Source organism: Chionomys nivalis, chromosome 1, assembly GCF_950005125.1.
Source record: "Chionomys nivalis chromosome 1, mChiNiv1.1, whole genome shotgun sequence".
In the NCBI taxonomy this organism is placed as follows: domain Eukaryota; kingdom Metazoa; phylum Chordata; class Mammalia; order Rodentia; family Cricetidae; genus Chionomys; species Chionomys nivalis.
This window is the reverse complement of record NC_080086.1, coordinates 119,347,888-119,369,800: the sequence shown is the minus strand read 5'-3', so window position 1 is coordinate 119,369,800 and position 21,913 is coordinate 119,347,888. Positions and strand designations below refer to the sequence as shown.

The window sequence follows — 21,913 nt, the reverse complement described above, 5'->3', positions numbered from 1 at the left end:
CACAGTCCTGGAGGAGAACATTGACAACAGCAAGACAAAAATCTTTCTACCAACACTCTACGTACAGTGCTTAGACAAAGTTAGAGTACAGGAAGAAACTGATTAGAGTATGTAAGGGTAATAGTGAGGAAAAGATCTAGAACTCTGCTGACACCGCTGAGGAGAGTAACTGTAAGCCTGGTCTTTCAAAGGGCGAGGAAGCCAGGGTCAGTAAGAGGAGCCCACCAGACAGGCTTCTCCACGATTCCAAGAGTCCCACCCTCCGTCTTACACATGGGGCCACCTTGCTAAAGGAGCAGTGTGCTCCTGCCTTTGTCTTGCAGAGAGTTTTGAAGGATAGGCCAGCAGCCAGGAGAACAGTGACAGAGCTCTGAGGCTGGCTCCGGTGTGACAAAGGAAAATAAGAAACAGCCTCAGTACTTACGAAGGAGGAGCTCTGTCCTGCAGCCCTTAAGGCTGCCGGCCTACCTTTGTCTCTACAGAGTACAGTATATAGGCACACTGGGCATGCTCATGGGGTCCTCTGCCTGTACCAGCCTCAAAGTTTATGCCTTGAATCTCCAGGGAATTGTCAGTCATAACAGAAAGAAGCCCCCCAAGTCTACTTTTGTTTATGGGGTATGGATGCCCTGTTTACTCCTATTGCTTGTGCCAACAGTAGAAGGAAGAAGTAGACTTGGATGTGTATAGCACAATTAATAAAAACCCAGAGACACATAGCATGGGACTCATAATCCCAGAGTCATGGGTTTGAGCCCCATGTTGGGTACCAGATGTTACCTAAAAGTAATATTCAGCTCGGTGTGATAGCACATTCCCTTAATCCAGCACTCAGGGAGGCAGAGGCAGGTGTATCTCCATGAGTTCAAGGGTAGCCTGATCTACAAAGTGAGCTCCAGATCAGCCAGGGCTACACAGAGAAACCCTGTCTCGGGGAGGAAAAAAGAGTAATATGGAAGTATGACTGTAGAATTCTGGAATTTGACAGGTTTGTCATCTATGATGACATCACATCAACCTTCATCTTTTCAAAGTGAAGGGGCCTGACCACAGGCACATTAGCCATCTTCTAGCCATGTTTTTCTGAATTCTCATTCCCAAGACATACTCCACATTGAACGGTTTCCATGGAGCCCCGCGTGTCGTGTAGACATGTGAGTCCAGATGAGTCTGGGTCACTAAGGCTGGACCAGTAAAGCATGAAACCTTCGGCCTTTCATAGAGACAAGCTCTACAGAGTACGCTTGTCAACTGGGATGACTTGCAGCGTAAACTCCGTCTTTCCTGGAGACTGAAGCTGGCTTCCCTCCACCTACAGCAACCATCTGCCTTTGAAGTCTTTCCAGAGAAGTGTGACAGACTTGGGCCCTAAGTACCAAGCTGGTCCCAAATAACCCAGAATAGAGCCACCCCAAAATACGGAGTCCCAGAATTACACACTCATTCTGTATCACAGGCTAAGGAGAAGACTAGACACCTGGGGACTGGTCCCTGCAGTCTGCACGACCCTGAACGAGTTACTAGGGCAGTCTTCTCCCCTCAGATAAAGTAAAGGGTTTAAGTAGTCCCCAAGACTCCTTGCAGATCTCCATGTCACCATGCTTCATGAGGGAAAGAATCTGTGGGGTTCTAAAATTTCTGACACTAAGCTGTACAATGGACTATACCATTGTGATAAATTCTAAAAGTATCTGTACCTGTCTTTCTGCCCACACAGTGAGTACAAGGACCACCTCCATCCTCTCCAGAAGGGCCTGGTTCCTTAGCTCGGAACATCTTTGATTTACTTTTTCTACAGGAGAGAGTCTAGTCTTTTCTTCTTGAGTATGTGTTCATGTACAGCTCTCTCTCTCTCTCTCTCTCTCTCTCTGTGTGTGTGTGTGTGTGTGTGTGTGTATGTGTGTGTGTAGCCAGAAATGACATCCAGTATTAATTCAGGCATTGTCCACCTTGTTTTTTGATACAAAGATTCTTCATTGATGTAGTACTCCCATATTAAACTAGGCCAATTGGCCAATGAGGTGGTGTCATCTACATGCCTCTGCCTTCCCAGTGCTGGATTACAGGTGCCCACATACCCAGCTTATTTTTTGTGTGGATTCCAGGAAGCAAACTCAGGTCCTCATGCTTGCATAGCAAGTGTTTGCCCAACTGAGCTGTCCCCATTTTCTCAGCACTTGAGCTTCCTCTTGTAGCTGCTATTTCAGTTTTTTTTTCAAGTTTTACGTAAATGGAACCACACACTGTGTGTCTGTTTTTTCTTTGGTTGTTGTGTTGCATTCCACTTGGCATCATGCCTTTAAGGATAGGGCTCATATTTTTAAGTTTTTATTATAGAAAATTCCAATTATGCCCTAACGTAGAGACAAGGGTCCAGTGCACGAACTCAGACCCATGAGCCAAAGTCAACAATTACTTCTACTGAGGGGCTTTCACAGCTTTCTTTGTTCATGGTGCATCCCCTGCACTTAGGATGTCTCCTGATATAGTGCAGACATTTGGTCTGTTTGGGGATGAGCAGATGTTACACTCTGTAAATCTTAGAGCTCACTACAGCCCTTGTCCAGATAGTATTTTTCTCCCAAATTTATCTCTAAAGTCTCTTCTCACCTTTTATGGCTGTGCCAGTCTATGCCTGGAAGTGTAAAGTAATTAGAACCTATATTAGGAAACCTAAACTTGCTGTTGAATCGAGAAAGAAAGCAGGTGATCTCACCTTGAGGTGAGAGACACATATTTGAATGTTTACGGTTACTGTTTAGAAGCCAGCAAGCAGCATAATAGTAAATCCTAGGCCAAGAGAGCTGATCTCTAGCCAGCACATTTTCATAAATAAGGCGGGGGTGGGGGGGGAGAGGCTGGTGAGTAGAGAATGCTGGGCTTGGCCAGGGCCAGGCTGCAATGTTTCCCTCTTGAAGACTCCAGCTCTTAGCAGTGACATTACATTGAAACACCCACAGTCAGTGGTGACTGCTAGTTAGTTCAGTTTTGCCATGGTCTGTTGCCTGCTTCCAGCTGGAGACTCAGTCTCCTGATGCATTACCAACCTCAGATGTTACTGCCGCATGCCCAGCCGTGTACAGCCTGTGCATTGCAGGGCCCTGCTCTGTGACTTTGGGCCCAAGAAACAGCAGGAGACAGGGTAATATCTCTCTTCCTACAGCTGTTCATCCGTGTTTTCCATACCATGCTAAGCCTCTGGCCCCCCCAGGACCTTCTTGCCAAACCTCAAGATCCACCTAGTAGTAGGCTGTCAAATCAGTTCAGTGGAAAAACAGGTTAGGATGAGGCAGAAAAGAATAGAATAGACAGAGCATTGGAACAGAATACAGAGCACATCACAGAGAGTACATGTAAACTACGGTTTGCTGAATCTTGTAGTGATAGCATGCAGTGATATGTACTGGGACATATATAAAAAAAAGCTCCAAATTCCTAAGGACCGTGAATTAGGTGCGTGCTGCCCCCATAAAGTGCAAGAAATGACCCTGGAATCTTTTTTAAATGTTTATTTTATTGTGTGTGTGTGTGTGTGTGTGTGTGTGTGTGTGTGTGTGTGTGTCAGTGAGTATGTTTTTACACCACGTGCGTACAAGAGCTCACCGAGGTCAGGATCAGATGTCATAGAACTGAAGTTTCAGGTAATTCTAAGCTGTCATGTGGGCGCTAGGAACCAAACCCATTTTCCTCTGCAAGAACACTAAGGTTTTTCAATCACTGAACTTTCTCTCCAGCTCCAAGACCAAAATCCTAACAGTCATGGGGGCTGAACGAACTAGGCAATCTGAGGTGAATTCATTTTCTTTTGGTTCAGCCACACAACTGGCAGAAGTCCTGTAACTGGTAAGCTTTGGTGAGGCAAAGTTCTTCTAGCCAGGTGCATAGATCACCACATCTATGCCTCCTGGCAGGTAGGTCCTACTAGGAGGCAGGATGGCTCATGCCAGGGAACCCAACCCCAGGCAGAACAAACTGAACACCAGCCCTGACTCACTGCTTGCTGAAGGCTGAAGGCGCTTGGGCAAGTCGCTTAATGCCTATAAGTCTGGCTTTCATCCTCATAGGAGAATATGGCAGCGCCCACCTGCTCTTAAGAGTGGCTGCAGGTTTCGTGTGTCGGGACACCTAAGGAACCTGTGCAGGGTCCACATCTAGCCAAGTCTGTCGCTCTGAGCTTTATTACTTTTTCCCACTGAGGCTGTCCCAGGCAACATAGCAGGGAGAAACACCAGGCTGATAACCACACACATGGAACACTGGGCTATGGAAGACAGCCATTAGCTGAGCCATTAGTCAGCCACAACTGCCAAGAAAGAGGAGTTCCAGGCAGGGAGGAAGGGTGGCTGAGGTGCGAGAGAGGACCAGTCAGTGGCTTTGGGACAATCTTCTAAGAAAGGGCATTCCTTTACCACGTGGCACCCAAAGACTCCTGTTCTTAGCATCAGGTCTTGGGGCTGGTATGCAGCACTGTAAATGGAGATTAACCCTCTCCTGCCCTCAGTTCTGCTCTTGAAGGGCGGTTTGGGCCTGGTGCTCCCTGCTAGGCTCTCCAGAGTTCATTCAAGCAAAGGGAAATTTGGGCAGGCCTCCTTGCTCTGGGTACTGTTAGCGTTACTGGGGCACTATGGCTCAGAGGCCACCTGTGAATTCTAGACCTAGCTTGTTCATATGTGCTGAAGTCGGGCAGAGCAGACTCAGTCAGCTCCACAGGACTCTCCGCTGGAATTTAGGCTTTCTATTTCTGTTGCCAGGTTTTGTAGTCAAATGGTCCTAGCCAGAGTGTTCTTGTGGATGCTGGACAGGCCTAGGTAGGTAGTTGTGAACGCTGCCCACAAAGCCTCTTTTCCAAGAGTAGGGGAAAGGGGGTAAAGGTGTTCCTGGAGTTAAGGGTCTCAGGCAACTGACTCCATGTGGTCTTTATCTAGGAGAGCACCCCCCTTTATTACAGCCTCCCCCATGGAGCGTGATATAGTCATTGAAGCCCGAGGGGTACCTTCTTTATGTGTCACTCAGAGAGAGCTGTGGTGCACAGAAAGTCAGCTTTTATAAGGGTTTGCTTCATCAGTGAGACTCACTGCAGTCCTGAGGATGAACCCAGAATCTTGCGTGTAAGACAAGTGAACTATGCCTCAACTCTAAATCAGTGTACCACTCCGTCAAAAACCTAACACAGTACATTCTCACCAGGAAAACCTAAGTTTGCCACTACATACAACATACATAGCTGTATTGTGTTGTATGTTCATGAAACCCTGAATTCCCTTCTTGAATAAACAGCTTCTCCAGGTGTGAGAGTCTGATGTCAGAATCTGAATAAAGGTTTTATTGGAATGCTACCCAGGGCCATTCAGTGGCATGGTGTCCATAATGCCTTTGTGCTACAAGCGTGGAGCCGTGGTATGGTAGCAACAGACACCTGTTTACTATCTGGCCTTTTAGAGGAATTTGTCAACTCTTGCTTTAGGCTATGTTAGTCACCTTTCTCCTTGCTGTGACCACGTGCCTTGCTGAAGAACTTAAGAGAGAAAAGGTTTACTAGGCTCACAGAGAAGACACAGACCACCATGGCTAGGAAAGCATGGTGGCAGGAGCAGACAGATGGGCTCTTAGCTGGCTTCCTCCCTTTCCCTTTTTTAGTCAGACCAGGGCACCAGCACAAGAGAATGTGCCATGCACGTTCAGGGTGGGCCATCCCCTTCTCAGTTAAATTTTTCTGCACAGACACCCTCACAGATGAGCTCAGGGACCTCAGAGGTGTCCAGTCAAGTCCACGGAGAGGATTGTCACAGTCTGGGCCCCCAGATTCCTGTCTCACTTTACACTCCTTACATTTGCCTAAAATAACCAAACTGCCTGGCAGTGGTGGCGCACGCCTTTAATCCCAGCACTTGGGAAGCAGAGGCAGGTGGGTCTCTGTGAGTTCGAGGCCAGCCTAGTCCACAGAGTGAGTTCCAGGACAGCCGGGGCTGTTACACAGAGAAACTCTGTCTCATTAAAAAATAAAATCATGCCACAGAATGTAGACAATGGTAGAAATATTTTTGAAAATAGCCCTAAATCTCCTTATCTAACTATTAGCAGAGGACAGAGAATGTGGTTCTTGCTTCTGTGGGAGCAGAAGCCACTGGGAAGTTGTGATTGGGTCTCACCCCCTTCCTTCTGGAAACTTCCAAACCAGCACTACAGCTTTATAGGAGTTTTGTTTCAAAGAACATGCCAACAAGTGTCAGAGGTTTTGTGACCACCTGCCCTGTCCTGTGTACGGAAGCCAGTGGCTGTCTACGAGGCTCAGCCAATGCAGAAGGAGTAGCTGGCTGAGCTCTCTGCCTGTTAGGACAAGTGGCTGGGTGTGGGGAGTAGGTAATGCTGGCATTCTAAAGTTACTTTCCTCCTTCTTCTAAAGTAAGCCTGCAAATGGAATTTCTTTAAGAAATGAGTAGTTTAGCAAATAATAACTAGAAGGAGCGGAAGAGAAGTGAATTCCATTCAACAGCTGGCTGGCAGAATTCTGCTGTGGTCAGTTGTTCAGAATGACTAGCGGGCTGAGACGATTTGGTTCATTTTAAGAACACAGTGGTAGTGACTTACACCTGTATTCCACCCTGGGAGGCAGAGGCAAGAGGATCAGAAGCTCAGGATCAGCCTTGGCCACCAAAGACCCTATCTGCAGAAATAAATAAGCAAAAATTAATTAATTACGCTGGATGGTGCTGGTGCACACTTTTAATTCCAGCACCTGGGAGGCAGAGGCAGGCAGATCGCTGTGAGTTCGAGGCCAGCCTGGTCTACAAGAGCTAGTTCCAGAACAACCAAGGCCACACTGAGAAACCCTGCCTCAAAAAAAATAGATAGATGATAGATAGATGGATGGATAGATAGATAGATAGATAGATAGATAGATAGATAGATAGATAGATAGATAGATAGAATAATTAGTTAGTTAAAATGGCCTGGAAGATGTCTCATCATCTAAAAGTAAGGAGTCCACAAGTACAAGGACCGAAGTTCAAGCCTCAGAACCCGGGTGAAAAGCTGATTGCAGTGGTACACACCCATAATCGCAGCACACTAAAGTGAGATCAGAGGTGGAGACAGGAACTCAGCCGGAAGCTTCTGGGCCAACAGCCTGGAGTGCAGAGCACAGGGGCCGAAACTAGAGGCTGTGCCTCCTCAAGGTAGAAGACGAGGACCTATGTTAGACCTCCACCAGATACCAGACTAAAAAGTGAAATGGATGTGCACATGTATTACATATAAATGCATATATCTTACATGTATATATTACATACTTGCGTATTAATACATGTATGTGAATATCCCAGGTATGGTGGGCAATGCCTGTCATCTCCACACTAAAGACATGAGGGATGACTGAGTTCTAGGCCAGGAAGGCAAGAAGTGTGTGTGTGTATGGAGAGAAAAGGGAAGGGGAAGAATGCCATGATTAAGTTACAGCCTTAACAGAGAGAGAGAGAAAGAGAGAGAGAGAGAGAGAGAGAGAGAGAGAGAGAGAGAGAGAATGCTCACAATACCTCACAGAAGTTGGTTAGAGAGGAGAGCTGCCATACTGTGATGGGGATTGGGGATTGTGGGGTCCCCCATCTGTGGCTTCTGTGGTTCCTGTCTTTGTGTGCCAACCACATCCTCCCCCAAACCTCCTTTTCCCTCTTTAGACCAGGGAGTGGCCAGGAACTGAGTGAATTTAGCTGCTATAAAGCTCATTGTTCGTGTTTTAAAGAGAAACCAAGGTTCAAGCAGGTTTATGAAATGAGAGTAGTGGTCACAACTCCAGGACTGTGGCCCATGTGCAGAGGAGAATGGATAGTTGTCGGAGACTGCGTTGACTAATTTTGAACCTCAGATTATTAAAGAGGAGAAGCAAGTGGAGACGCTTCTTGGAAATTGAGAAGCCCTAAGCACCGAGTCTTTGCTCCAGGCAGGTGATGTGGGCACTTCTTGGAAATTAAGAAGCCCTAAGCGCTGAGTCTTTGCTCCAGGCAGGTGGTGTGGGCACTTCTTGGAGACTGAGAAGACCAAGGCACCTGAGCCTTGGCTCCAGGCAGGTGGCATCAGGACCAGAGGCGCCTGGCTTCACTTAGTCTGGCTCTGCTGCACCCAGTGCCCCAGGCCCCCAGGGCTCTATGCCTGCCTGTTCTTCATAGATGGCAGCAACTGGGGCATCACAGGAAGCAGTGCTCAAAGCAAAATCTGGCTTCTGCTGTTTGCTCTTCTTCATGTTGCCTTGTTTCAGAAAGTATACATATATCCCACCAGGGTGCACAGCCTACATACCACTACCATGGATGTTACATCAGGGAACATAAAGCCAGGGGGTGGAGCGAGGCACACAAGGTTCTGTTTTGTTTTTCTCATTTCTGTTTATTTTTTTAAGGCTGTAACTTAATCATGACATTTCCCCTTCCCTTCCCTCCCTCCAAAACCTCCCATATGCCTCTTCCCTCTCTCCTTCCCATTCCTGGCCTGTTTTGTCATCATTTGTTCCTGCATGCACATACGGATTGTATATACATATATATTCCTAAATATAACCGACTAAGGAAGCTTCTTTTGAGTGGTCACACACTCACACACTTGACTCTTTGCTGGAAGTGAAGGCTGTCCACTTCTAGACTTAGTAGGCGTAGGAGATGAAAGGACATTGCTGCTACAGAGTGACACCAGACAGAAGGCTTTTCCTGGATCAACCAAAAGATGATGCTGTTTGCTCCATCCCGACGGCTTTGATCGATGTTTGAGATGGACCATGCTAATAATTATGGCATTTAATGTTCCCACTTGAGTGTATTTAGTCTCTTGATCCTGAAATATATGGCGGGGGAACAGGATTAACACCCCTGTTTTATGTAAATGAAGACATGGAGATGACATATTTGCCCAAGGCTAGAAGTGTTGGTAATTGGAGAATCCAGAATAAAGTCTAGGGGGCTAGATGGCTCAGCAGTTAAGAGCACTGGCTGCTTTTTCCAGAGGTTCAAGTCCCAGCATCCACATGGCAACTTGCAACCATACAAATAGAATCTAGATTAGACGTTCTCAACCTCCCTAATGCTGCAGTTCCTCATGCTGTGCTGACCATCAACCATAAAATTATTTCATTGCTACTTCATAGCTGTGATTTTGCTACTATTATGAATCACAATGTAAATACCTGATCCGCAACCTTGTGAGGGTGGCAGCCCACAGATTAGGAACCTCTGCTCTATGTGGTCAGGCAGAGGGCATGAAGGCTAGCTACTGAGTATCCTACCTCTCAAAGTGGTTTAGAAAGAAACCAGTGAGGTTCACTGGCAAGCTTTTAGATGTCTCTGTTATTTTATTTTATTATTTTATTTTTCAATAAGTATCAAGTATAGACGGAAGAAAGAAACTGAAAAGGAATGCCCAGTTATCATGAACTTCAAGGAGCTGAATCCAGAACTGGGGGTTCCGCACAAGCTTTTCAACATCCAAAAGGCTGTTTTGAAGCTTATAAGAAGAAGAAAGTGATCCACCCTCCATACATAGATAGCCTCAGCCAGGCTGTACATCTGAATCCCTTAGAGCTGTCGAAATACAGTGGCTGAGCCCCACCACTATGGAGCCGAGTTCCTGATCTGCAGCAAGGCTTAGGTTTTTGGACAGCTGTGCTTCTTTTTGATAGACCAACAGCCTCTGCTACACAGTTACAGGCTGTGGCTGTAGATGAGTGGCAGAACACTGGCTGAGCATGCATGAAGCTAAGGGTTCTGTTCTATCCCCAGCACCCTCCTACACACACAACACATACCACACACACACCACACATATGCACACACACCACACACACATATGCACACACACACATATATACCACACCACACACACATACCACATACACAGCACACAACACATACTCACCACACCTACACACATATACCACAAACAAAACACATAAAACCACACACATATACATATACAGAACATACATACTCACTATACACACAACCTACACACTCAGCATACACACATATACACCATGCACACACACACACACAACACACACACACCCTATACACACATGCAATACGCATACATGCAACACACATACACACCACACCAATACACACATAACACGCATACAACACTCAGCACACACAACACAGTTACACAAACCCACACACATACATATACCACACACGCATACTCAGCACACACACACCCCAAAAGACAAAATTAAATGAAGCAAAGTTGTGATCGTGTGTGCAGTGCATTTTCCCCAAAAGAGAAACATAGCCTACAAAGATTAGGGCAAGAACTCCTTAGAGGGAACTGAAGCCAAGAGAAAGTCATGAATTACTCTTCATAGAGCTCACTTAGGCATCCCTAATAGCTCATACCCAGGCCAGACCTCAGAGGAGTTAAGGAGACTCTCTGGATGTAGAGCACTGACCATATTGGTCAGAACCCTCCCAAGTGACTCCCATGTAGATCTGGAACTAAGCCACTGCCCTAGGCCCTGTGGTCAAAGGTTCTGCTGTGGCTGCCCCAGCTTGTGCCAACTTGAACATGACAAAATAGCCAACAGAGCCAAGCAGTTGGAGACAGGCACATGATCTCCTAGCATTCAGGAATAGTATTTAGGAAAATATGGGGTTATTTCTAGATGGATGCTATTTTTTATATTTTTACATTTTTTTATTTATGTGTATGGGGGCATACTCAGGCACGAGTGGACATCAGGGGGCAATTTTCAGAAGTCGGTCCTTTCTTTCCACCATGCGCGTTCCAGGGATCCAGCTCAGGTCTTCAGGTTTGGCAGGAGATACCTTTACCCGCTGAATCAGCTTAGCGACCCGGAGCTGAGTGTTCTTAAAGCAAGAGTCTAGAAGGTTCCATGACTTCACTTGGGGATGTTTAGAGAGAGAATGGTAAATCCCGTGGAGCCATGAACTTCCGACTGGTGGGGAAGTGCTCTAAGTGTGTGTATGCTTCCACTGAAAAAATTCCCAATTCCCCCTCCTGGATGAGAGTTATAGAAATGAATGCTTAGCCGGGTGGAGGTAGCACACACCTCTGATCCCAGCACTCGGAGACAGAGGCAAGCGGTCTCTGAATTGAAGGCCACCATGATTTACAAAGAGAGCTCCAGGACAGCAGAGCCACATAGAGAAACTCTGTATCGAAAATAACTAAATAACTAATGAAATAATTAAATAAGGAGAAACCGTAAAGGGTTATGTTTAGAGAAATTTCTAACTTGAGAGTTAACTTGAAATTCTGTCCCAGCCCTCATTTTAGCTAGTCAGCACTCCAGAATAAAACCCTCCTTATTCCATTTAATGTTATATACCAGCCTGTGTGTACCCCTCTTTCTATATGCTCTATTGATGAGCATGTGTTTGCAATGAGCATGTCAAAAGACCCAGTTAGTAGATGCTGAGAAAGCACCTTCCTGATTGGAATTCTTGTTTCTCGTTTTGGAACATTCTATGAAGGGGAAAAAAATGAAACTTAGAGTATTGACATTTTACAGTGTAGGAGTTGGATAAATGAAATTAAATTATTTCTAGCTCATAAACATGAAGTATCTATCTCCTGTCACCTCCTCTGCAGTGGATACCTCAACGACTATCGAAGAGGAAGGTGACCCATATGACACATTAGAGAAGAGACAAATGCAAGAGGCTGACCTATGGGGACCTGGGAAGAGAGGGAGTCCAGGAAATGCTGGTGTTGAGGGAGACAAGAGAAATCTAACAGGAGGCCACACATAGGCATCTTGTACCCCTGTTTTCAGCCACAATTGTAAGGCGTGGTTTCCTGAACTCTACCACTGTGCTATCTTGTCGCTGTCACTCACACCAAGCAGAAGAGCCTGCGAGGGACCAGCGAGACAGACACTTGAAGGCCAGTCCCATGACACCGTCCGTGAGAGTACAGTCATCAACTAATCTGGCCATCAGATCAGGACAGAGGCAGATGTCACAGAGACAAACAGCACAGCTCCTCCACGAGCTGGCATTAGGAGCTCAGTGTATGAGAGTTGTGAGAAAATCACCCTTGCCAGGCAAAAAGTAACCAGAACCCACCTTGGTGCTGGCTAGGGTCTACCACACTACCCAGAGGGCCTTCTGGCCTGAAGGATAAGTTGGGTCCCTGGGGCTTTGTTTCTTGGGTGGAGTCTCTCAGATGTGGGAAGCTATGAAGCTGCTTTCCCAAAATTCTTCCTCTATCCCCCACTGTGGATGCCAGAAACATGCCTCTTCCTTGGAGCCCAGTTTGGATATCTTGAGCCTAAGCTTCCATTGCTGAAGAAATGCCAGAGGAAGCAGGAATTGTTTTCTTCTGACACTGACCTCTAACATACATACCCAACACCTCATCTTAGAACTCGAGGCCCTAAATGCTTCTGCCTTGATGGAATTTCCCCAAACCCCATCTGGTTACTGTTCCTATCTTGTAGCAGCAATCTGAGAGCTAACTTTGCCTGGAGCAGTAGGACAAGAGAGCCCATCAGTTAGGCCTAACTCCCACTCATAGGCCCCTGGGGCTCGGGCCTTGTCTGGACTGTCCAACTGCAGACTCCTCGTGAGTCAGACATTATTCTGCCCCACCCCCGCCTCCACTTCCCCATCAGACAAACCCCTCTGGCAGAATGGCAGCCATTGGCCCTGAATCCAGGTCACTTTGCTGCTTTAGATACAGCAGCAGTAGGAGATGCTCATTCATTTCTTCCAGTAGACGCCAGGCATCATGCTGAGGATGGAACGGTGAGCTCAAGCCCATCCCTGCTTGTATAGGGCTCACAGGGAGGCCCACGGTGTGCAAGAATGGAGAAGTGGTGGGACATCCCCCTACAAGGGTCCTCTCAGACCACTCACAGGGGACAAGCAAGGCTTTCTGAGGAAAGGGCATTCACACTGAGATAGAAAAGAGAAACAGACAAGAACTACAGGCTGGGAAGAGAGGATGTACTCCAGGCAGAAGGTGAGCTGTGCAAAGCACAGAGGCATGAAGACGCCCTGTGAGTGTGGAGCCTCGTACGGGTCAGCAGTGCCCAGTAGTGATGGCAGAGCACACAGGCACAGGATCCTAAAGGCCTTAAAAGTGAGCAGGCATCGGAACTTGGGACTTGGTTCTCAGAATCACAAGGTATTGTAGAAGAATCTCGATCAGTAAATAAAGTGCTGGGTCATTCAGGAAGGCCCCATGGTAGCAGTGGCTTAGGATTTGGAGGTATAGAGAGAGATGCAGGGTTGTCCCCTAGCTTCCAAGATGCTCCTCAGTGGCATGGACACACTTGAGAGCTGTGTGTTGTGAGCACACGGTGCCCACAGCCATCAGGTGCTCACCTAATATACCTGGCAGCCTATAGGGCAATGCCACCTCCACAATTTCACAGACATAAAAACAGTGCCCACAGAGCTTAACATCAGTGTCCTGTAAGCAGGGAAGGACAATATCAGAGATGGCGGTCTTTGTCTTTCTCCATGCATCCTCCCTGAGTGTGGCCCAGAGGCTGTGAGAAAGCCTGTAGAGTAGGGAAGGTCTGCAGAGTCAGAATGATGCTCCATGTGTCCAGCGACACTTGTTAGGCTGCGCAGTATGGGCACTGGGAAGGAGTGTGGACTGACCAGTGACGTCCGAGTTTGAACTGTGGAGTTGGGTCTTGGGTGTACTGTGAAGAAAGCAGAAGTATTGAAAAGTATAAAATTAGTGAATGAAGGAGACCATCTCAGCCATTTCCTATTGGGGGTCCTATGCTGCCTAATCCAGCAGCGATAAAGGGAGAGAGGCTTTGTAAAAATGTCCCAAGCCTCCCGTTCCCAACAGTCAGGAATTGCATCCCGTGGGGCTATTATCTATTTAAATTGAAAATGGGTAACTAACATGCACTTAAAATATCTCTCAGGGAAATAGGGTCAGGAGCCAAGCTGTGCAAGGAGCTGTGGCCCATCGTCTGTAGAGGCCAGCGGGAGTGGCATCCTCTGGCATGGGGATGTGACTTTATGGTAGAACGCCTGGCTGCCATGTGCGAGACATGGCTTTGCCGCCCAGCAGTATTCCTAGATGACCTGTAGGAGGGGAAAATGGTGTGCTCTCTTGAATGCACTCAGATGATTCTGGAATTCCCTTGAGAAATGACTAGACGACTCTCCAGGCTAGCTCATGAAAGAATCATGTCTAGATGTAGCAGCTGAGCCTGGTTCTTGAAACACAGAACCAGCGAGCTGTGAAGCGTGGACACACTGTGGACTCTCACTCCATTGCTGTGCCCAGCTGACCTCAAGGAAGCAAGCCAGTGCCTATGAGTAATGAGCACTAATCCGTCACTAATGACTGACTGATGAAATGCGAGCAATTAAGTAAACAAAGGCAGCTAATGCCAAAGAGTGTATGGGTTTTCTGAGGTTCCTTCTATGCACCCTGCCCTCTTTGGTGGCTAGTTGAAGGGGTGGACCAGGACAGAGGTTTCCCTGCCCCGGAATTTCAGCTCATCTTTAGCTATGTTCCAAATGAATCCTTCCTCCCGTCCTACCCTGTGGTTCTTACACCCTCCTCCGGGAGCCTTTCACTGTGCCACTAGAGGATGTGCCACTTGGGTGCCCTTTGGACAGTGCCTGCTACTTTACAAGTCGTTGCTACCTCTCTGCCCCCTGAAGTCCCTCTGGCCATCCTTCACTGAGCACAGCCCTCCCCATCCCTTTGCTCTGTGACCCCTCCCTCCTTTCACAGACTCCCCAGAACAACTGCTGCCATGTTCTTCCCCAGTCACCGCCACTCCACAGTCGGCTTACATCACCCTAGGAACCAACTTTGTTGTCCCTCTCTGAAACAGCTCTTTGCTCAGGTCCTCCCTTTCCTCTGGCTTGGACACCCCAGAAGGAGAAGAGCTAATCCTGCCCCAGGCCAAACTTCCCGTCAGAGAAGACCACACTACGCCTGAGATCCCCTCCGAAGGGACCACAGACATACCCAGCCACAAATCCTGTTTCTGGACATTTATTGTCTTCTCATGGTTTACACTGTCTTCCTTCACAGTGTCTGCCCCGAACTCTAACTCACAGACGAGTAGCTCGTCCCTATTCCTTCCTGTCCATCATCCTGTCTAATCTGGGTCATTGGGCTGCCTCCTCTGCCAGCCTCCTCTATTCCCTCTCACTGTGATTCCCAGCTATCTCCCTGTTTGCCTGTGCCAGGCCCTTCTGACTTAAAAAAAAAACAAAAACAAAAACAAAAAAAACTGTTGGTTTCTTCTAAAAACATGTCTCCTGGTTGGACTTGGTCCTTGCCATGTACGTCATACCCTTTCTAGAGGGTTCCCATCTCCTTAAGTTCTTCTGGGGGAGGAGGCATCATACTGAGACCTGGATAGGAGTCTGGCTCTTTCCCAGTAGGGTAACCCCAGCCAAGCCACCAAACCTCTCTGAGTCACAGTTGCCTCTGCTAGAAAACTGGAATCAAAGTGCTTGCCTGGTCCAAGGATCGAATGAGCGAATAAACGTGAAGATGCCTTCAGAAGCTCTGGAGTGCTACCTCCCAACTTCCTTGTAGAATTTTCCTCTTGGGAAACTTTGAAGACATTATTCAGGAGCTTGGGATGGAAAGTTTCATGTTGACTTTGAGGAAGTCTAGCCTAAGCAAAATGGACCAGGGTTCTTTCTTCTGAAATTTCTCAGAGATTTTAATTTGTTCACATTCATGATGACTGTCCAAAAACAAATATAACATGTAGCTTTGTCTCAAACACAGACTACATATTAACCTTTAAGGTTACGGGTTTCCATTGAGGGCAGCATATTCCCTTACTAATAATCCTTTAAATAGTGACTCTAACGTTTCTGTGAGATGTATCTCGTCATCTAGGCCACTAACTACCAGTTAACCAGTTTCTAAAAAGACACTCTTTGGATGGCCTCCAGCCTTTCCACTGTACCCCACACTGTGCTCAGTTCTATAGGCTTGGCATTGAAGTTCTCTGTGGCCAGACTCCAGCCTTACCTCTTGACCATCCCTCACTGGGCTCTGGCCCAGGCAGCTCAGAAGACCCCCTGTTCTGTTGTATGTTGTATGTTCTTGACCCCTGCTTTATCCCATCTTCCTCTCATCTATACTACCGCATTCTAAACCATTATTCAGGTCCTAGCCAAATCCTGACTTCTCTGAGGAAGTTCTTCATAGCTAAACAGCACATCCCAGACAAGCACGCTGGCTCTTTTAACTCAGGTGTAAGCCCTTAAAGATGGGGTATTGTTGACACTTCCTGATCCTCTCCCCAAATCAGAATAAATATGTAGGTGTGTTGATGGCTTCCCTCTACCCAAGCCCTAGAAACCAGGAACCACATAGATTTCCTCTAGGAACTTGAATGTCTAGTGGGCATGTCCTCCTGAGCTGGGGAATAAGTCATCGTAGGTTTTCTGACTTAGTTCAGTAGATTCTTATTTATTTTGGCAGAGCTGCCATCAACCTAAAGTTGACCAAGAGAAGGAAGGCCCTTATGGTCTCGAGCAGTGGTTCTCAACCTTCCTAATGTTGCAACCCTTTAATACATTTTCTCATGCGGTCGTGACTCCAACCATAAAATTATTTTTGCTGCTTCTTCATAACTGTTAATTTTGTCACTGCTGTTATGAATGCTAATGTAGATAACTGTGTTTTCCGATGGTCCTAGGTGATCCTATAAAAGGGGCATTCCACCCCCTCTAAGGGTCTCGACCCACAGGTTGAGAACCACTAGTATAGACAAAATATGGAAACACTGCAAGCAATGTTGAATCAACATTGTAATAATGACCAAGTCATGGGACCATAAAATCAGGTAATGATGAGGGTGGACGGGAGTCAAAGAAGGCATCCCCCTGTCCTATTGGTGACCCATCCTTCTCCTCAGAGAGGTCGTACGAAGCAGATATGGCAAGGCTCTCAGGTCTGTCTCTGTGGAAAGCATGGGAGACTTTAGGCAGATGGATTTAAGTTTGTCCCCTGGGTACAACAAGGACTGTCTTCAAGGAGGTGGACACTTACAGTGATGCTAAAAGGTGATAGAAGATGGCAGCTGTGCTTCCCAGTCTGCGCAAACACACACGCACACACATACACACACGCACACACGCATACCCACACTGCACACTCAGCCCATGGGAATCCCACTTCCCTGCTTTTCCGTCATACTCACGCACCCTCTTCCTTCTCACCTTAACTCATTCTTGCTCTCCTCCTCTTCACCTCTGGGTCCTGGGGCCATCCATTATTACCTCATTGGAATAGCCCTGTATCTGCTCCCAGTAGCTAGAGGATCGTGTTGGCGAGAGGCTGGTCACCTGGATGCCCAGTCTCCCTGCAGGGGAGAGGGGCCTCAGGAAGGAAATCAAGCCTCAACTCAGCACCTTCTCTTTTCTCTCCACAGAAAACCAAAAGAGATGTCAATAACTTCGACCAGGACTTTACCCGGGAAGAGCCAATCCTTACGCTTGTGGACGAAGCGATAGTGAAGCAGATTAACCAGGAGGAATTCAAAGGCTTCTCCTACTTTGGCGAAGACCTGATGCCCTGAGAAGCTGCCTCGGGTGGATTAGCTGACGCTGCAAGAAGGGTGTTAAGAAAATTCCACGTCGCAGAGGCCCAGAAGGTCTCGAACTATTCCTCCTCCTCCCCAGAGTCCCAGTCCCATGTCCACTCTATTTATTGCAACCCCTCACCCAGGCCATGTCCTTCCCTACCCTCCCAGTGACCAGAAGGCACTCTTGAGTCTAGACTCGACCAGAAACACACGGTTTGAATTGTATCGCTCTGTGGGTAGCTGTGTGCAGTGCGGGAATTGGATTGTCCGTCCATCTGCAACCCGGAAGCAACTTCAGTTCTTTTATTACAAAGGAAAACAAAGAAAGAAACCCAACACCAGGACTCTGGCTCTGCCGCTGGATATGGAACCCTGACTCTCTCCTCTCATTCCTCCTCCTCCCCAGCCTGTCATCCCTACCCTTCTACCTAGGACGAGACTGGTGCTTCTTCCCTGTAAGGGTAGGTGCCCCAAGGCATGCCCTTGCTGGGAGGAGCCTGGGGATGCTCAGGCTGGCCTGCTGGGTCAGTTTGCTCTGGATTGCACATTCCTGCTTGCTTTGGTTTTTAGCTTTTTTGAGCATGCCAAAGTTGTGTATGTTTGTATCTTATGGAAGAAATTATTTTGAGTTTGAACTCTTTAACATTTCAAAAAAAAAAAAACAAACTCATTACCAAGTTCACTTTCTAATTGGCCAAAAGATAGACATCCCAGTGTGAATGCAGGTAGATATTAAAGGGCTAACGCACAGTGAGAATCCAGTCGTCCAAAGTTTATTATTAGTGCTTTAGTGACACATGAGGGCTATGCAAAGGCAGCAAGGGAAACTCTGGCTGATTATCGTGAGACTTCCCCCTGAGCACAGAGGCCGCCAGAGCAACAACCAAGACCCTGAGCTTCCAGAAAAGCTCAGCTCCCAAATTCTTGCTCCAGGTTTTTCCCCCCAAGTTCCCAGCATAAACTCTGTCTTCTGTGCACTTCTACAAAATGGCAGTACCACTGTGTTGTGGTTTGGAACATTCGGTGTGTAAAATGCAGTATCTGCATGGGAATGCGAGGAAGGAAGCTCAGCCTGGGTCAGGCAGAAGGCGTCAGGAGACTGAAGAACAAATGGTTTGAAGACTGACAGGGTAGCGGGATGTGGCCAGAGTTTTGGTGACACGCGATGGCAATTCACATGGACTCTACTTAATGGACTGATATTACCTCCCATAGATAATGCTAACAGTGTTAGTCTCTGACTCCCAAGGGTTCTCTGTGGCTTTGTGTATATGTTCCCTGAAGGTCATTTGATTACCTATTTTATTGAACTGATTTAGCAGGGAATGGAATCCATTCCAACTGTTGCACGTGGATTTCCCCACTGCCCCTAAATATATATACTTGTGAGTGGCAAAGTGGCACTAATGAAGCTTTTTGCCTTTTGTACATTTGAGGGGTTTTTTTTGTTTTTTTGTTTTTTGGTTTTTTTTGTATATAGTGTTTGCTGTAAGGCCTGTGGAATTAACTCATTGAATCTAGAGGTATCAACTGCTGCATGCTCAGGCATATTATACAACTGTAGTCGACGAAAGAATAGCTATAATAATGTCCAGGTGCAATCCTCTTATCAGCTATCAGTTCAAGTTACTGAGAGAGAGGTATGTGTCTTTCTAGGGAGGGCTGGGGCCCTTGTATTTGTTTATTTCCTTTTGGGTTAAAGATGTAACCATATGATGAGCTATACTAAATCCACACGGTTCTCCTGTGCTCCGTCACGCCCTGATGTAGATGGGAGACGGAGAGGAATGTTCTCCATAGTGGTTGCCAAGCTTGGACAGTGACTATTTTGGGCCCATACTAAATGTGTCCCTATTTGCATCTGGCTGATCACAGCCTTTCTTAGTGATAATGACCTTCAGTTCTCTTCTGCTATTTTTTTTTAAATGAAAAACTCAGGTGTAACTGTGATCTGTTCTTATGATGATTGCAAATATTAAATACTATGCTGTATCAATCTGTATGTTTGGCATACCAGGGAAGTGATGAAGAACATTAGGTTAATTTAATTTATCTTCAGTGACTTGACATACTGGGGGAAGACTATCTTTTGGAGTGGATAACAAGCACAGAAACATCTTCATGGTGGTATCATCTCATTGTTTAGAAAAACATGATAATACGCCCATCATACTCAAATATCATATAATCTCTCTCTCTCTTTTCCCTTCTCTCCCTCTCTCTTTATCCTCAGCTTCCTTTACTATCGTGAATGTTAGACAGCAAGGCCAATACCAAGTGGCTGTTTTCCAGGGCTTGGTGGTATTCACATGACAGTGGGGGCTAGGCCCTTCTTCCCAGCCAACTGGCACTGTTACTGGGAAATCAAACAATACATTCCACCAGCAAGCAGTAAGCAGTCAGCACCCTGGCTCCTTTTCGGTGCCCGTAGCCGGCTGGCTAGGATACCTCTGGCCAATGCTGTTCTCACACGGGCAGATTTGAATCCAATGATTTGAGTCCAATAAAGACCCACACTGGTGTGAGTTCCTTGAACAGATACTGAGTCTTTTCAGCAAGAGCTTAGGCACAGGGAATGGGACGCAGTGGTGGAACTCTGAGCCCTGTGCTCGGGCTCCAGTGCCGCTGAGTTGAGGATAGCCACACTGATTCGTTTCTGCCAGGTTCTTTTCTTTTCAACTCTCACTCTCTTTCTTTTAGAAAAAAAATAAACTGCAAAAAAAAAAAAAAGCCAAAAGCCTACATGAAGGATAATATCTCCTCCATTCCTCTCATCGATGGACTTTGTGAAGTAGAAACATATTTTTTTCCTCCAACAGTGAAAACACAATTCATTCTTGCTTTAAAAATAAAAGAAGGCTTAAAAAATTACCTCTTTTTAAATGATGTGTAAAATAATTCTGGCTAATAGAAAATGTATTCAATTTTAGGGGTTTTATTTTGTATTGTGAAGCTTTCTTTGTACACTTTTTTTTTCCTTTCTGGATGTGATTTTAATCTCTTGCCATCCATGAGTGTAATTTCATTGTAAACATTATTGTGCCAAATGTACTGTACTCAAAAGATGTGAATGTGTATTGTTCCAGAACGTAATAAATATGATGACGTTAAATCTTACTTCCCTGTCCCAACTAGATGTCTCTCTCCTTTTGCTGTTTGTATACTAGAGACCAAAGCTCCTGGGGTTGGCTGCCCCCCGGCTGTTAGGGCTGAATGTGGCTGCGCTGTGTGTGTGTTGTTCATACAGCTGAGGCCCAGCTAGCGGAATGAGGCCGCACTAGGAACAACTTCTGGGGGGACATGTTGGTTCATGAGTTAACATAAAGGACATAAAGGATATAAGAAGGATGATATTGGCAGTAAGTAGATGGGCAAAGATACTTAAAATAAGTCTCCACATTAAAAACAAAAGTTGGACCTGGTGGTCCCATGCTAGAAAAGCTGGGCCAAGACCCTATCTCAAAATATAAAATAGCTCTACCCCTTGAAAAGTTTCCAAGGATTCTCTGCTTGTCTGTGTCCCCCCCCCCCCAGCAATATGGCTTCACTGCTTGGAGTTATGAATGAGGATCTTCAGACCCACACCAAGAAGAAGGGCATGTTTATTGTGTATTTCCTCTCTGATTCCGCCATAAACAAGACCCTAGGCCCAGTGTCTAGGACAACAACAAAGTTCAGGAGATTAGAGAAAACTCAAGTACAGGAAGGCTGAGGCCTTCAGCATTCCAGGAGAGTACCTGTTAATTAGCCATGAGGATGACCAATCAGAAGGGAGTGGAGAATGAGGATGACCAATCAGGAGGGAGTGGAGAATGAGGATGACCAAACAGAAGGGAGCAGAGAATGAGGATGACCAATCAGAAGGGAGCGGAGAATGAGGATGACCAATCAGAAGGGAGCAGAGAATGAGTGGGTGAAGGCGACCCTCAGTAGGAGCTTCAGATCTGGACCTGAGTGTGCTCTTTCAGTGTTTCTTCCCTGAGGATAAAATGATCCAAGGACTCTGGGTGATTGACAACATCTGATAACATACTTTTAAAGAATTACTGCTAATAATGTTAAAAAAGAAAAAAAGAGCCCATGACGGTGGCACACTTTTAATCCCAGCATACAGGAAGCAGAGGCAGGTGGATATGGGAGTTTGTGGCCAGCCTGCTCCACAGAGCAAGTTCCAGGACAGCCAGGGCTACACAGAGAAGTCCTGTCTCAAAAATAAATAAATAAATAAATAAGAAAACACAACAACAAAAACAATAACAACAACAACAACAAAAACCAACGTGCTCCCCTGGCAACAAAAAACGCCATTGGCTCAAGATGTTGTGCTGGTTAAATACAAACACCCTAGGGTCATCTGGGAGGAGGGGACCT

The 21,913-nt window shown here is 46.5% G+C and overlaps 1 protein-coding gene across 1 annotated transcript in view; it reads left to right on the top strand.

Moving 5' to 3' along the window:
• Positions 1-20,653, top strand: part of Prkce (protein kinase C epsilon) — a 514,529-nt gene extending 493,876 nt beyond the window's left edge. The window contains exon 16 of the mRNA XM_057762421.1: positions 17,390-20,653. Within this exon, the coding sequence (XP_057618404.1) occupies positions 17,390-17,536 (147 nt within the window). The 3' untranslated portion in view covers positions 17,537-20,653. The remainder of the gene's footprint in view (positions 1-17,389) is intronic.
• The last annotated feature ends 1,260 nt before the right edge of the window (positions 20,654-21,913 follow it).